The sequence below is a fragment of the Hippocampus zosterae genome, chromosome 2 (genome assembly GCF_025434085.1).
Source record: "Hippocampus zosterae strain Florida chromosome 2, ASM2543408v3, whole genome shotgun sequence".
NCBI lineage: Eukaryota > Metazoa > Chordata > Actinopteri > Syngnathiformes > Syngnathidae > Hippocampus > Hippocampus zosterae.
Genome location: NC_067452.1, coordinates 34,056,145 through 34,073,684, shown reverse-complemented (window position 1 = coordinate 34,073,684; position 17,540 = coordinate 34,056,145). Strand labels below are relative to the sequence as shown.

Genomic DNA, 17,540 nt, shown 5'->3' with positions numbered 1-17,540 from the left:
AGTCAACAACGACGCGGGAGTTTGCAGATATTCTGATTCTGATTCTGATTCTGAAGAAGTTTACATAATGCAACAAAGCTGAATTGTGTTTTTATATAGCCCCCACAATGCTCAATGCTGTAAAACATCAGGCTTTCATCTTAGACACACGCATGCCTGCAAGAACATTTTTTTCGTAACATTCGTACAACCTCAGAGACTCTGTTATTACTGTTGATTTATTTTAACGTCCGTCATCATATTTTTAACTAGCCCGTGAGAAAATATCCATTTTTGATGTCTTTTTTTTTTCCTTTCCCCCCTCTGTTAAACAGAAATTGAGCAACTGCTCCATGGGACTTCTTTCATCCACTCTCATTTCTGTTTTCTGTCTCTTCGCCAGAAATTGTAACAGAATCAATCTAGACGTGTATTAAAACTGTGAGAAAGATGAAAAAGAAATTGGATCTTTTCACTTGGAAATCTGTCAGGAACAATGTCCACCTCTGGATTGCACTGAGTGTGTGGACTCTGGTCTGTGATTACAATGCAATTTTGTACGTTGTGAACCGGGCAGATGACAATGCACTGTACGGTGTTTGCAAAGGTTCAATAGAAGTAGCAGAAGTCGACGGTGTGGTTTCTGTAGAGGAAAGGGAATTGAAGACTGACTAACAGATATGGTGGGCTAAAATAGACCTGGGCTCTAAAATTCCATTGGTCAACAGTAAAATTTAAAAAGAGATGGCTTTTCCTCCCTAAATATATTTTTTATGCAGATTCCAAAAAAAAAAAACTACTTTTTTTTTTCTCGCACATCAAGGTTTTTTTTAAAAGATATTGTTATTTGTGTTTTTTCAATCTATAAAAGCTTGCACAATATATATTTTACGATGTTTCAGAAAAAACAATGCACCTTTTGCGGAGCCAAACTCTTCAATCCTAAATTTTACAGAATAGTACTATATTACATTTATTATTATAATAATTATTATATATATTTTTTCCGATTCTTCTTATTATTATTGTTATTATGTGTTATTGTTAAGAAAGCCTAATGTCCTAAAGAAAAAAAAAAGGCCAGATCTGGAATCATTGCAAAAAAAAAAAGTCATCAAGAAAAGTTTACTTCCCTCCTAGATTAAAAAATACATAAAATTAATGAGCTGTGTAATGTATTGTCCGAAGGCTGTTTCCTTAAACGTTCTCGTTTGTTTCTTGTATTTGGCAGAAACACACTGAATGTTCAATGAGCCGTTAATAAATCAATAAATAAAAAGAAACAAAGAACAAGATTGCACTACAACATCGGTGCTAATGATTCAGTCAGGACTGAGTGCAACTCCGCCCCCGTCCCGTTTTCTTTGTTGAATATCAGTTTTACCCCCGTCAAAACCCTGCCTCTCAGCCGGGATGTTTAATGTTTTTGTTTGTTCAAAAAAAAAAATTGGAATCAAAATTAAAACAGTCACATTTCCAACATTTGCCATTTTTATTTGTTTCAAATGGAAAACGAGCCAATTAAGAGAGACAAGTGGCATCCGCTCATTGAGATAATACATGACAAATGTTTGACCTGGACGCCATGGACTTTTTTGATGGTGTCGTTTCAAAATGCCTCTTTTATAATCAGCAGATCAGCAGAACTGCGGATTTTTTTTTACTTTTTGAAGTGTTTTCAAAAAGTTAAAAAAAAAAAGATGTGGCAAACTGTATTGAAAATGGATGCGTGGTTTGGTTTCTTAATCAAAATGTGTAGTCCAGCTCTGTGGTGAATGCTAGTTGGGTGTAAAGGTCCACTCGGATGAATTGCATTATGAAAATGGAAAAAAAAATCTTTTTGATTACCTTTGAAGAAAACCACATTACACGGGGCGCATTATCAGAACAATAATTTGTGACTCTCATATTCAGGACTTTCTGCATGTGAATGAATGTCAGTTGGTTTCAGTTTGAAAGGCAAAGCAGAGTATAGAAACGAATACCACCACAACTACCTGGTCCGGATTACAAAGTCTCTCTCCAAAATCGTGAGTGTCCTTCTCTGAATGCATATAAAAAGAGCAAGGTTCAACCTTTGCAAATCTATTCAGCAGAGGTGCACACGCACATCAATGTGAGATGTCTGATGTCAAATCCTCCACAGTCCGGTTATCCTGTCAATCTTGGATGTTTGGCTACTCTTTTAAGGGAACTGCAAGATGGAGAGTAAGTGAGAAAATCAAAAGCGGCACACCACGTCGACGAAATAATCCCCCACACCTCCACCCAAGAAAACATTTTTTTCCATCCTAGCAGTTTGTTCTTGCTACAATCAGGTGTCACCATCTTCGATTATTTAACCTGAAGTCCAGTGACGATCATACTCGTACATCTTTTGCAACCACTGCAGCTGTAACAAAGTGCTTTACACAACATTTAATATAAAATAATAATACAACCAAACACAAAATGTTTAAAAAATCAACAATAATACAACTGTAACAACTCCCAAGATATAAAAGGGGGTTGCAACAAGCAGTGTATATTTGTAAATTACCAGCAACTGTATGGGATGTAAAAATATTCTAATCACCAGAGGCATTTTTTTACATTCATTTTCTTGAATTCATTCATTTCCTTTCAGTTTCTACATTCGGCTAGACATGATTTGGTGAAATATTTCTGAACTCTAGATTTTTCTATACAATATATAACCTGGAGGCGGCCCGGTAGTCCAGTGGTTAGCACGTCGGCTTCACAGTGCGGAGGTACCGGGTTTGATTCCAGCTCCGGCCTCCCTGTGTGGAGTTTGCATGCTTTCCTCCCACATTCCAAAAACATGCGTGGCAGGCTGATTGGACGCTCTAAATTGTCCCTAGGTGTGAATGTGAGCGTGGATGGTTGTTCGTCTCTGTGTGCCCTGTGATTGGCTGGCAACTGATTCTGGGTGTCCCCCGCCTACTGCCCGAAGACAGCTGGGATAGGCTCCAGCACCCCCCGCGACCCTAGTGAGGATCAAGCGGCTCGGAAGATGAATGAATGAATGAATATAACCTGGACAGAGTAATGCACCTACAGTGTAAAATATGGTAGTTGAACTCCAAGTGCAACTACTTTTGAGGCACTTCAACTTCAAGTGTGATCGCTGCAACACTTTTCTTCTTTTAATCCAGAAAAGTTGTGCCTGATAAAATGAACATTTCACACATGGAGTTGGTTTGGTTTGCTTAGAGTTTCAACATATTTATTCCCGTATTTCTATGGATCCTTTGTGACTAACTGCCTGATTTAACACCATCAGGCAGTCAGTTGACTCCCCTGATGTCTCCCCTATAATGTCTTTGATTATTGGAATGTTTGTCCTTGAAATTCTGTGACATTGGATCAAGTCATTTTCTCTTTCCGAGCAAGTCCCATTTTATGATTAACAACAACATTGTCCTCTCCTCCAGATCCTGTACTTCCATACATCTCTGCGGTTGCCCAGCAACGTGCTGGTTTTGGAGCTGGTGGCATTGTCAGCAAGGTCAGATGGTTCGCAACAGGCCGTGGGGCAAGGCTTCACCGTTTTGGATCTTTTCTCCAACAAGACAGAGCCTCAAGGGGACAGAAGGTGATAAGCCCATCTTTGCGTTTCGTTACAGCCTGAGATAAATGTTTTTGTCAACAGGTGATAGTAGGACAGCAACGTTATTGTTAGCGTGGCTGCTTGAATTTTGTCTTGAAAATTCCATCTTGTTTGGACCAAGTACTTCAATGTTTGCTTTACAAATATATTAATAGCTGTTTTTTTTTTGGTTTCAACATATAGACTGAATCTACTTCATGGATCACCAAGAGTTCTTCTGCACCCACTGCTGAAGGATGTCGTTGACTGTAAGAATCTTTCATCTTTATTTCCTGCGGATTCTTAAAATCTGGAAAGGCATTGCATCCATCCACTTATCCATCCATCCATTTTCGAATCCGCTTATCCTCACAAGGGTCGTGGGCGTGCTGGAACCTATCCCAGCTATCTTCGGTCAGAAGGCGGGGTACTTGAACTGGTAGCCAGCCAATCGCAGGGCACACAGAGACAAACAACCATCACACTCACACCTTGGGACAATTTTGAGTGTTCAATCAGCGTGCCATGCATGTTTTTGGAATGTGGGAGGGAACCGGAGCACCCGGAGAAAACCCACACAAACACGGGTAGATCATGCAAACTCCACACAGAGAGGCCGGAGCCGGAATCGAACCCACAACCTTTGCACTGTGAGGTCGACAGGCTAACCACTCTTCCACTGGGCTGCCCCACATTTTTACATGTAAACACACAATTTGAATATAAATGATCAGAGAGAAGAATGAATTGTATGTGTCTGGAAAGCTTGCCATTTCACATTTAAATTTCCGTTTTATCATTTCTTTTGAAACAATTTTGAAACAGTGTGCCCTCGAGTAGAATCATGTTGGTTGAAGGATTTGGCGCAGGTATGCAGGGATGTAGACCTCAGCTAGTGCCTTATTTTGACTGCAAATTAACTGAGATTGAATCAATAAACATCATTTCTCCTGATTGCAGCCAAGCACTCAAACCGTGATCCCTCGACGATCAATCAATAGGTTTCCAAGCACTTCCGGAAAAAAAAAAATAAAGGTTTGAGCTCGCTCTGTTTCAATTCGAGCAAGGTTACGTCATCACCGGAATCGAATGTAAAGACAAATCCGTTTGAGGTTTCCTCTTAATCCAATAGTTGTTTAAAGACAGTTTGTTAAAAGTCACACTATGAACTACAAAACGCTCTGGTGCTTTCCAGTATGAATAACAATGTGCTCAGTGAGAGCACAGGGTTCCTGTCTTGGCGATCATGTCCCATGAATATTAGAAAGGCTTCTTTCAAACGGACTCTTACATGAGTTGAATTATTAAGCACACGACTCGTTGTTTAGTCAAACGTTGCTCTTCTGTTTCAAGCGGCACACTGCTTGCTGTGTTTTAGCCCTTTTATGCCCCCCCCCACACACACACACCACCCCATCACCCGCCTTGTGACAGGCAGAATTTATGGGACTGAGGCAAGAACTGTAAAAAGAAGTCGTTTGTTCTATTGGATGAGCGACATGTTTTCTTTCAGCGATCATTGATGTCACGTGCTAAAGAGTTATGATGATAACCTGGCCTTTATTTCGCCGTTATTCATTATCCCTGCCATTACGTTGCTGCTGCAAACGATTTGGGCGGCCACATTAATCAGTCACGTATGTTGCTCGTAACTGGTCAAAATTAAACACAATACAGGCTGCATTTAATCTCCTTCTAAATTCTCATTGGAACATGATATGTAAAAAGTTGGCCAAAATGGCCGGTTCCTCGCTGTTATTTATTCCCTTGTCCTTGAAACAAAGCTCTTTGTCCACAACACTCTTGAATCATTTTGTGAAACGGTATAAGGTAAGCCAACAAACTTGGGCCCTGTCAAGTCCGGCAGTCATGCTCCCGTCGGTGTTATGTCCACAGAGACTTTGTCTTCTGCTTGGAAAAACATCCAGCAGGTGCAGCTACAAAACTGACTTCTGAATATGTTGTTGCTATCAGTGAGATTTCAAACTAGTCAACTGTTGTTCAGTTGTTTTGTGGAAAAAAAAACAAAACAAAAAACTTGGACGCAAAGACAACTGGCATTCACGATATCAGTAACGTGAGCGACAGTGCATATTGTGTTGTGATGAAAAGGCCACTTTTCCATTTTTTCCAAGTGGGATTTTAAATTTAACCCTGCAAATTATTATATTTTAAAGGCCATATGTTGATTGGATTGAATTTAGCTTTATTGGCGAAAGTACATCTTTTGGATCGTTTTTTTTTTCTTTTTAATCAAAGCCGTAAAGTGAAAAACATTTACCATATTTCCCGCTCTATAGATGGATCCACTATGTGGAGCTACACTAAAGGAATACAATACAATACAATACAATACAATACAGCTTTATTTATGTAGAGCACTGCCTGCAGTTGTTGTATGCACCCACTAGATGGAGCTATGCTAAATGAAATACAATGCAATACAGCATTATTTATATAGAGCCATCGCAACCGCTACAGCTCTAACAAAGCGCTTTACAGAACATTTAAAATACTACGTCCCAAAAAATCTTAATATTGAATATTGACTTTCAGGTTACAATTGCTTCTGAATAATCACTACTTGATGTCATAAGAACACGTACAGGGAAACAACTCAGTGGGGAATATAAAGAGACTGGAACACCATATATATATATATATATATATATATATATATATATATATATATATATATATATATATATATATATATATATATATATATATATAAGGTGCAACGGATTATAAAGCTTTTGAGAAAATTGAATACCTTTAGTTGCGCCTTATAGTGTAGAAAATACAGTAATATTTCCTTTTATGAACTCTGCTGTCTGGGCATTGCTGTCTTGTTAAAGGCCATCAGTGTATTCAATCTGTCTAGTTTGTCAAAATTTAGAGTTCCCCATTTGTTTCTTTCTGAAAGTTAACTCAGAAAAGAAACATGAAAGTACACTTTACAATTCAGAGACAGAATCGAATGGAAGTAATTGCTTTTGAATGGTAGTAACTTGTACTGTACAAAGTACACCGTATATTACTAAGTCATGGGCGCTGAGCCCTCGAAGTATATTAGTTGATCATTCCAGATGTTTTTTCTTTCTTGAAGCTGGCATTATTTCTGTTATCATCTCAATTACTTTCTTCTTTCCCACTCAACCTAAAAACACTTCTATTTTTTTTCTACATCTGCACCTCGGATCCCTTTCGTTTTCACATCTTGTGCCAAGCTGCTGCTCAGATGACTCTGAGGCATCACAACGCCGCTCACTGCAGCTGTAAGGAGTCTTTTTTAGGGCTAGTTTTCTAATCTCTGCACACGGCATCAGACAGGTACTCGAGGATGATGCATAATGAATAGCAAGAAATAAATGATGAAAAAGTTGTTGGCAACTGGGCACGAGCTGTGCCGAGCAAGTTCCACGTGATCCATATTGCTCTCATTTTTTTCTTCTCTCAGTTACTTCTGCATTTTGTGTTAGGGAGAGTTTTTTTTCCCAACTGAAAGCGGCTTTCACCACTGGATTGTTTGCGAAACTGAAATGAATGTGTTGTAACCCAAGAGATTTCTCTAAGCCATCTTCCTCTCCTGGCTTTAGACTTTTTTTGTGGTAACTGAGCTGTTGGGGAGAGTGAAAGAAAGAGATGACAGAGGAGGAGGGAATTTAGATGTTTCATAATCCACCACTGTTTTGATTAGGGGAATCTTTTAAAAAAATGTTCAAATTCACCCACAAATAAACTTCCATTGCATATACAAACAACAACAACAGAGCTACTGTGGATCTCTGGTGCACAAAATCCAAATGTCTATTATACTGAGAAATGAGAAAATGTCCCTGACATTGGTGTAGTTTGAAAATGCATCATATTTTTTTTGGGCGGGGGGGGGGGGGGGTCCATGCAGTCACAATACCGTATTCTCTGCACGATAAGGCACTTCGGAGTAAGGCGCACCTTTACTGAATGGCCTATTTTAAAACTGTTTTCATATATACGGTGCACCAAATGATAAGGCACAGAATAGAAGCTACAGTAGTGGCTGCGGTTACATTATGCATTCACGCTAAAGGGAATAAAATACAATACAGCTTTATTCATATAGAGCTTTCACAACTGCCGCAGCTGTAACAAAGCGCTCGACAGCATTTCAAATAATATGTGCAAAAAAATCTGAATATCAATCCATATATAAGGTACATCGGATTATAAGGCACACTGTTGCCTACAGTGAAACTCCTCTGCAACAAAATCATGTTTGCAGCAAGAAATGTTTCACAACAGAGGGTTTTCACTGTAGGAAATTTGATCTCAGATGTAAGCACACGCACACACACACACACACACACACACACACACACACACACACACACACACATTATAGGGTATTTTCGCCCATGTAGGTTTCGTGATAGAGGAGTTTCACTGTACTGAGAAAATTGAATGCTTTTAGGTCCGCCTTATAGTGCAAAAAATACGGTCTATCTTTAAACATGCAATAAGTATCCCATTCATGTCACATGTTTGATTGCCAATCAATATGATGAGCTTGTATTGTTTAGGGGTAATTTATTTCACATTATATTTACTTGGGGTTTTATTATTTTATAACATATGAATGTGTATGGAGAAGTGCTGAGCAAGTATGCTTCACATTCCAGTCTTTTACCCTGGCCCTTCCTGTGTGAAATTTTCCCTGTGCTTGCATGCATTTTCTCTGGCTAAAACCCCATTGCAGAAGCATACATGTTTCGATTGCATTGTCATTGAGCTACGTTTTTTGATCTATATGTGCCCTACGGATGACTAGCGACCAGTCTAAGCGTGTATCCTGCGCAGCCAGAGGCTTCACTTGACCCGCAACCCTCATGAGAATAAACTGGAGCAAAACTTGATAGATGCGTTGGAAGAGTTGCCGAATCTGGAATTGACGGACTTCGGCACTTGGTATTGATGCAATACACTAATTGGTTCCCTCATCCATTTGCGTATTGCGATGCTTGATTAATTGCCATCAGCCGCATTTACTGTACATTTTCATTGATTTCACAACTGCTGGTGTGTTGTTATAAAAGGTGCTCCACCATGTCATTCTTTGTCACTTCGCTGGATTATGAAATAACTTTTAAATACACTGAGTGACGTGTGTAAATTTGAGTGGTACAACACTGAATTATGACAATAACTAAATATAGATGGACAATATATGGAACATACTCCTGTTGTGCATAGAGGAATAGCATATGGATTTTGCTACTGCGCTCCAAGACATTTTGAAGAGGGAGGAATTTAAATGGTTTGAGGTTTATGGTTTGAGGCTGGTGTCTTAGCCTATCGTGGCAAATGCAACTCTTTGTATATTGGTTTGTCATTGATTCAGATGAAAGGTGAACTCATGAACCTTGTCAGAGTGAAACATTGTGAGGCTGTTGAGGCTTGAAGGCAGTCACCAAAGGCCGCTCGCTCACCTCGCAGATAGGCCGCCCGCTCACCTCGCAGATAGTCTGTGTTCAAAGTTAATGGCTGGGATTGTCTCGATGCGGTTGGATGACCTGCCACAACATCAAGCCGCAGACGCCTTTGGAGAAGCGTATTTTCCAATTTGAACGCTGTCATTATGGTAAAAACGATGCTGGCGATGTAAAGGAATATTGCACTCAGGTGACATGGTTGTCATGTTGTCAGTAGACTCTACACCTGAAAATATTACACTGTCTGCGACGTACCATGGTGATGGATAATTCTTCCTCGGATGTGTAGACAATGATTTTTGAGTGCAATATCATTTGTAAACTTTCCTTGGCAAAAATTCTTTGGTCAGCCCTGAAATTTCTGGCTAATTCTATTAATTTTTTTTGGACATTTGACATCAAAATGTGACACAAAAATGAGCACTTCATCCTTTTTTATTTTTACGTATTCAGATGTGGGTTTGATAACATAATTTGCGGGTTAGAATCCATCCGCAGCTGCAACACCGGAAGATAAAACCATGTATTCGCAAGAATAATAATAGAGAGGCCAAGGCTCAAGACTGGAATAAAAAATCTGCCTGGTAGTTTTATGGACAGATTTTCAAGTGAGCAAAAGTATTGGAACACATGAGTGATGGGTGTTTCTAGTTGCTCAGGTGCATAAACATTTGAGAGAACTTTTTTAGGCTTTGGGTTTCATCTGTGAAAACCACATATTCTATGGAGCAAACAAAAACCAGAGATCTGTCTTTGGGAGAAAAGTAAAACATTTCCAAGATGGGAGAAGAGGGAAAATCGATCAGAGCAACACACGCTTACACTCAAACCTCGGGACAGTTTTGAGTGTTCCATTAACCTGTCATGCATGTTTTTGGAATATGTGAGGAAACCGGAGTACCCAGAGAAAACCCACGCACCACCTTGCTGCCCTTCCAAAAACATCTTATAGCCATTTTATTTCATGTAGAATCTTAAGAAGAAGCAATCGGATTGTGTGAGGATCTGGCTAAAGGTTGCAGACACAGTCATTTATTTTCACTCTTTGCGACACTGTGGCAACAATGGAACTATCCAGCCCACATTGTCTGTTTCTCATCCTCCATGAACCAAAGAAGTAGTCCGATAATGAACAAACGGATGGATAAACTTCTGAATGAATGCAACAAATTCTATTTATATGTGGTCGAATATCTTTGATGTTTGTACAGTACTGGATGTAACGATTTTCTATTCAGCCTAGCAGTTTGCCCGTGTCTTCTGAAAAAGGATATTATTGTTGTGTTGCCAGACAGCGATCACCTGAAAGCTATTGACGAAACACATTTGGAATGTGTGCTCAAAAGACACCCTGCACTGGCTTCCATGATGCACCTCCTTCCAGAGAATGTCCTCGTGTCAGGGAATGAAACCATTCCTGGTCTGGCAGCTTCTCCAACAGGTAAACTCTCGTTTTCATTAAGCGATCATGTTGGGGCCCAATTCGCATGGAGGTCTTGATTTTTCCTGAGTCTATCCTTAAACTCAAAACAAGCATAACATGACATTCGTGGAAAATTCTAAAACCTGCAGTGATGTGTCAGGGGTAGCAACATTAAAACTTGTACACTGTTAACACAAATAGAGTGTGTGGTACTTTAAATATAAAGGGTAATAGGCCAGAAATTGCAGGTTAATAGGAACCTGAAATGTCCAAACACTGTTGATTATCCATTTCATGCTACCTGTAACCTCATAACATGATAAACTGTCCACTGGAGTAACCGCTGTCCCTGAAAGGGTTAAAAAAACAAACAAACAAAAATTTGCAACTGATCCAAAATGGATTCAATATTTTGTAATAAAAAGGCATTAAATATGAGATTTAAAAAAGTAGTTTGCATGCATGGTTGCAATCTCTCCATCCATGAATCCATTTTCTGTCGCTTATCCTGTTTAAGGTTGCGGCAGCCTCTTCCAATCCATTGCTTGGCCAGTTTACCAGTTCATCACCGAGCATCAAGAGAGGCACACAACCATTTATACGCACATTTACATTTTCACTGAGTGGGAATTGAACCCATTCTTGTTCATGAAGCATACAAAAATGTATTGGAAAATGCCCTGAGGAGTGTTGTGTATAGCAATTTCCAGAAAAGCAACAGGTGTATAAAGAGCTGCAACATTGTCACCCCCCCACCCCCTCCTTATCCTGGTGAGTTTATGCAGTGCTTCAGAAAAACAGCGAATTGGCCCAGGCTGGCCGAGTCATTTTTATCCAAAAGGCGACTTTATCAGGTAATTGCATGTGAGGAGGACTGCAGCCCAGCTTGTTTTCTCTGTGCTGATGGATTTGCACACGAAATATCTTGGCCTAAAACAAAAATTCTGCTTTGCCACAAGTACAGAATTTCTGGGCCAGGAAGCTCAATTATTTGCCATAATGTTAGAACAATTTTTTGTAAAATGTATTGAGAAAAGTCTCAATTAACTTTACCGTTTGTTTGGGGTCCAATTAAATCACACGAGAACAGGCTAAAAGTTATAAAATACACTACAGGAGCCAGTCTGGTGCACAATTTTGATAGTTTGTAGCTCCAGCCTCTTTTGGAACTTTTTTTTCAATCAGCACTGGAAAAGTACTCGGGAAGTAAGTTGCTCAGAGGGAATGCGATGAAGTATGTCAGTACAGAGCTGCAATCACTGGGAGTTTGTGGAAGGTGTGGTAATAGGCTAATCCTCCAATCATGCTGTGGCTCTGTGAGCAAGGGAGACCTAAGCTGCCTTTTCAGACCCCACTATCTTGATATTCACACCGCTTTCCAAACACTACGCAATCAAAAGCTCTGGGTTCACATTTACTGCTCCTGAAGAGGTTAAAATCACAGGCTTGATCTTTTGTGTCAGAGAGATGTGATTGCGTACTGTGTTTCTCTTTAACCAAATGGAAAACATCATTCATTTCTGTGTTTGTTTTGGAGTCGCAGGCATTTGACAGCATGGTGCACCGCAGTGGAGCAGTCACTCAGAAGATTTTAGTACTATAGTACCTTGTATCATACCTTGTATTGTAACAGGGAGTTTAAAAAAAGATTTATTGATTAATTGATTGTAAATTCTCATGAGATTACATTGCTCTGCCGGGCATTCTTATCATTGATGCTTGGGTTAACCAAGAGCAAAAAGACCAACCATCATGCTATATTAACTCTTTAATGCCACAAGACGTATACTTGTACGTCTTTTTAAAATTATGCCCCGCCTACCAAGGACGTAGTTATACGTCTAAGTATGTTTTTTGCGTCAGAGAGGAGGAGGGGGTTGCTCCAGTTAAAATGGCTGGGATTGAATGAGTTAAATGTGTAATTTCAATTGTCCTATGTGAGTCCACAAAAGAAGTAAAGAATAAAATAATAAAATCCAGTCTTCCTACCTGTGCATTACCGAATGTGGATTATATCAACGCCTTTAGACATGAGGTCACAAACATTTAAGTTACAACACAATGCATCTTTATTTATACAGTGCTTTCAAAACAGCTGCGGCTGTAACAAATCGCAGAATAGGTAACATAAAATAACAAAATAATATTAAGACAACACATAACATAAGACCATAACCACAATTCCTGTATATGCTTTATAGTTTGAAGTGGTTCTGGATGAAAGAGGAGAGAATCAAAGTGTTCTTTCACCAGTGGAACAGAGATGTCATGCTCAAAATGTGCCCAAATCCGCTTCAATTCTAAGCGGCGACTCTCCATTTCAAATACGCATCCGCGCTATCCTCATCTTCGTCTCCACCAGCTATCCATCCAGCTGCTCCAACGCAGACTTTCCAACAGTGACGACATCTCTGCTGAACAAAATGTGGGTGTAAAAAATGCTGCCCATTACAGGCGCAAAAAACACAAGCGCCCCGGGGATGTCGAGTGGCCATAGTCAAAGAGCTCTGACATTCCCCCCTGTCAAAATCAAAATCAGTGCTGGTACAATTAGGTGCTGAGAAGGCTCATCCATCAAGCACAGATTCTTCTCACTCATTGAATGTCATGGCCAATCTTGTGATAATACCCAGCACTGTAGCAGTATTATGTCAAGTCAAGTCAACAGTATTTATAGAGAACTTTCAAACAGCCATCGCTGCATACAAAGTGCTGTACATGGAGCGATTTAACATGCACAATAAACAGTAAGACGAAATGGTAATTGTGCCGAATGTTCAGTGGGAGGTCATTCCAGAGAGAGGGACCAGCAACAGAAAAGGCTCGATCCCCTCTGAGCCTCAGTTTAGCTCTTGGTACCTCTAATAATGTCTGGTCCACAGACCTGAGGCGCCGGGCAGGTGTGTAGGGGCGGATGAGCTCAGAGAGGTAAAGTGGCGCGAGATTATTTAGAGATTTTATGATATTATGGGGGAAAAACAGTGCAAGCATTCACTGCATTGCCTTTCGTGGTGGTCTTTACTTTTTTTCAACCCCCTGGTGCCATCGCATGTTCACAATCCATATAAGAGTGTTAACTTTAGTCCCAATTAATCCAGTCAGTGTTGCGATATGTCCTTTTGAACCACAGTGGTTAATGTTGTCAGACTTAAAGAAGCGGTTGTTGTGCCTGCAGACTTCACCAACAACCCAAGTGTCAACTTATTTGTTTAGGTTAAAGCAGGAAACATAATTTTATTGAGGCATCCCTTGGGTCCATGTAAATAAGGCTGCCATGACCCAGCTGGGTGCCTGGAAGCAAACACTAAGCATCCAAGCAAATGTTCCGCTTAGTTTCTTAGAAAGTGCTCACGTCTAAGTTGTACTGGCACAACTGCAACACTGAATCATGTCTTTTCTACTCTCATCCTCCCCTTTAGGACAGCGCAAATCAGGTTGCGACAGGACAGCGTTTCGAGGAATAAATGAGCCACAATTTACATAAAATATTCTTTTCCACATGTAACTTCCAGTTTATTTTGCAACATTGTTTCGTAGCTGCCATCCAACATTGCGGAACTGAAATTCAGCGAAAAGAGGGCAAATGCCCGTAAGCAAAGCTGGAATGATTTCCGAAGCAAAGAAGAAAATCCCACAGATGCAAATGGCACAAACATACTTTGATGCTAAGTTTTCGCTGTCGACAGGGGATGCACTTTTAAAACCTCTGCTGCTCAAGATGCTGCCCTTCACATTGAGCAGACTGACAATCTGCCTCCAGCCGTCCCTCGAGGCCTTCGACAGTCAGCTGTTGCAGCTCATCAATGCCGACTGCCAGAACACGGTAAAGCCTTTCCGCTGCGACACACTTGGCCTTTATCCGCCTTTCGCATGCCACATTGGTGATAACTGCAACAAATCACATACTCGACGGTCTTTGGACTTCGTTTTATTTTATTTCTTGTGCACCCAAGATTAGAGGTGATTGAGAGCAAAAACGCAAACTTCCCTCAAGGCAGTCGTCAACTATCGAATCCGTAAGTGAGCTATCGAATGGAACCTGTCTGCAGGCTTAATTGCTCGCTTCAACATAACTCTTCTGAAATTGAAGCTTCGGCCGCCCATCGAGCTGAACCAATCAGAGGCAACAGTTACTGAACCAATCAGAGGACGGATGAACTCACTTATCACAGGTGATGCAAGATGGCATTCCGGTGGTGAATCTACAATCTGATTGGCTAAAAGAAGAACCAGTGTTTTTAGTGGTGTTTGTGTCGTTGACGCCTGCACTCGAGGTACTGAAGGCGTTGGATGGATTAATATAAGCATGGCAACACATCAATGCTGAAATCTGATTGGACCCTGAAAAAATAAATAAAACAGCGGATTGGAAGTTACGAGCACAAGACCCACACAATGAAATTAGGACAAAAAACTGTTGAAAATAAACGATTTCCACTTCATTTAAATTGTCAAATTAAGTTAATGTTTCTGATGGTGTTTTTTACGCCTGCCGGGAAAGCCCTTGACGGAACACCACTGATTTCTCTCCATACTTAAAAATGAATGTATATATGTATATTTGAAGTGTTTAGGTGTGCTTTTGTGACACTCGTGCACATTCGATATCCACTGATAGCATTTAATGGTCGTGAGGTTCATTTGACATATAAAAGATAACCGTGACAGCCTTGACACACCTCTACAAGGATTATTTCCTCCGCCCATGTGTTTTTCTTTATCTCGGTCTGTATTTATGCAATCTCCAAACACATTTCTTCTATTTTTTTCTATTTTAATACAACTGCCACTGCACATTACCTCCCAATGAAATGCATCTCACAGTATAATGTATTCTCTACTTGTTGGGGTCCAATGAAACCGGATACTTCATCATATTTGACATCTGCAAAAAGTGGCCTTGCTAGTCTTGTACGACTGCAGAGTTGAGCACACATACAAATGTTATTTTGCGTCCAAGGATGTACAGTTTGCTTATTATTATTCTTCTGCTCCTCTTTATCGCGCTTCATAGCAAGCGCTGCCACGCCGCAAATTCAAATGAATGAGGAAAAATAATGGTTCTTATTATTTTATTCAGCCCACACAGTCATCGCTTCCAAAAGCTTTTTCAATAAGAAAATCAAAGGGGAGGTCACGGAGAGAAAAGTGATGAGCAAATGAAGCCGTGACGTGACTAAGCTTCTTGTTTTTCAGATGCCGCTAATATGTTGCTCAATAGCGGCTGCCCTTTTTGAGTAACTAGTAATTTCTCGCTTTACTATGTCTAATCTAGTCATCGGATTAAAGTTACTAATCAAAGACATAATTTGTTACTTTGTGACATAACTGTAAATTTCCCCAGTATGGGACAAAGAAAGGATATCTTAATCTTAATCTTATTTTTGTTGAGAGTAGACTTTTTTGGGGGGGGGCGGGGTATACTAAAATGCAAAGAAAAAGCAAAACATAGGAGTGCAAAGTCAATCCTGATACATGCTGAACCCAAGTCCCCGTCTAATAGTAAAAAAATACCGGTAAATGAATAAAATAACATTACTTCAATTACATTAAAAAAATAAGGGCGGCCCGGTAGTCCAGTGGTTAGCACGTCGGCTTCACAGTGCAGAGGTACCGGGTTCGATTCCAGCTCCGGCCTCCCTGTGTGGAGTTTGCATGTTCTCCCCGGGCCTGCGTGGGTTTTCTCCGGGTGCTCCGGTTTCCTCCCACATTCCAAAAATATGCATGGCAGGCTGATTGAACACTCTGAATTTTCCCTAGGTGTGAGTGTGAGTGCGAATGGTTGTTCGTTTCTTTGTGCCCTGCGATTGGCTGGCAACCGATTCAGGGTGTCCACCGCCTGCTGCCCGAAGACAGCTGGGATAGGCTCCAGCACCCCCCGCGACCCTAGTGAGGATCAAGCGGTACGGAAGATGAATGAATGAATGAATGAATTAAAAAATAAGATCAAAATTAAAAGATGGGCCAAAATACAATCTCTCAGTTTCACTCTATGGCAACTGATACACTGCCATGAAGATTTTTCTCATTCATTTTTTTTTCCTCTTTTCATTTTGTAGTATGCTCTTTGAAGGACGTCACAAGCAGCGTGTCCACGCTCAGATTAGTTAGACTTTTTCTTTTTTTGAGCACAATGATGACATTCTCGCATCTTTGAGAGGTGTTAATATGCGCAGAAGTCGCGTCACTTCCAGCTTTTAATGAAACTGTGTATGAGTTGTGCATGTGTGAGAGACAAATGCATGCGGATGGAGGAATAAAGGGTGTGTAACTTTTTGAAGTTTGTCATCAAGCTGTCTTTGAAGTGATGCTGACGCCTTACCCGCCAACTCCCTTTTTTTAGTTGTGTGAGTGAATATGTGTTAGTGTATTTTTGACTCTATGCCAGTGTGTGAAAATTAGGTGTGAAAATGGGAGGAATAAGGTGGCGGATAATTGTACAGTGCGGCAAGAGATGAATCATTGATGCTTCCTGCTAGTTTGGCATACAGTCCCGGACCTCAGATAATCTTGCCATAAGTATGTCTATTTTTAGGGAAAACCTATCACGCTGGCTTCTTATTACACTTATCTTTTCAAGCAGGCATCACATAGCCAGTGTCCTACATTTTGTGCATTTGATGACTTCTCCGTCCACTCTATGAATTTGTAATGCCGTTTAATGAGCACATGACTAATTTGCGCGATGCTCTTGATCCTCTGCAAACATTCACTAACCCCTGTTTTAAGAAACTAACGTTGACATTAACCTTCATCTTCATTGCACCCTAAGCGTGTTTGACCTCTTCATAAGCGGCGGCGACATCATCACCTTCCGGCGTCCTGCAACAACGGTTCACCTACGCCTCCGATAAAATCCATTACTCTTGATAAAAAAAAAGCTTGAGATCTTGTCAGAAATTAAGTAACATCTTGGCTCCTGATCAAATGGAGAGTGAGCACAGAAGATGACAAAGAGGGGAGTGAGGAGCGGACGGGGACTGGTGCTTTGCCAGAGGCAGAACAAAATGCCCAAGGCTGATTTAATGAATAGAGAAAGACTGCTAACAAAGCTCCAGGAACTTTTCATTTGTCCTAA

The 17,540-nt window shown here is 40.4% G+C and overlaps 1 protein-coding gene across 2 annotated transcripts in view; it reads left to right on the top strand.

Annotated features, from left to right (window-relative positions):
- Positions 1-17,540, top strand: part of nphp4 (nephronophthisis 4) — a 126,044-nt gene that overhangs the window by 14,988 nt on the left and 93,516 nt on the right. For both annotated transcript variants that reach the window (XM_052057341.1, XM_052057339.1), the window contains exons 3-6: positions 3,414-3,574; positions 3,773-3,837; positions 10,331-10,480; positions 14,149-14,285. In XM_052057341.1, the coding sequence (XP_051913301.1) occupies positions 3,414-3,574; positions 3,773-3,837; positions 10,331-10,480; positions 14,149-14,285 (513 nt within the window). The remainder of the gene's footprint in view (positions 1-3,413; positions 3,575-3,772; positions 3,838-10,330; positions 10,481-14,148; positions 14,286-17,540) is intronic.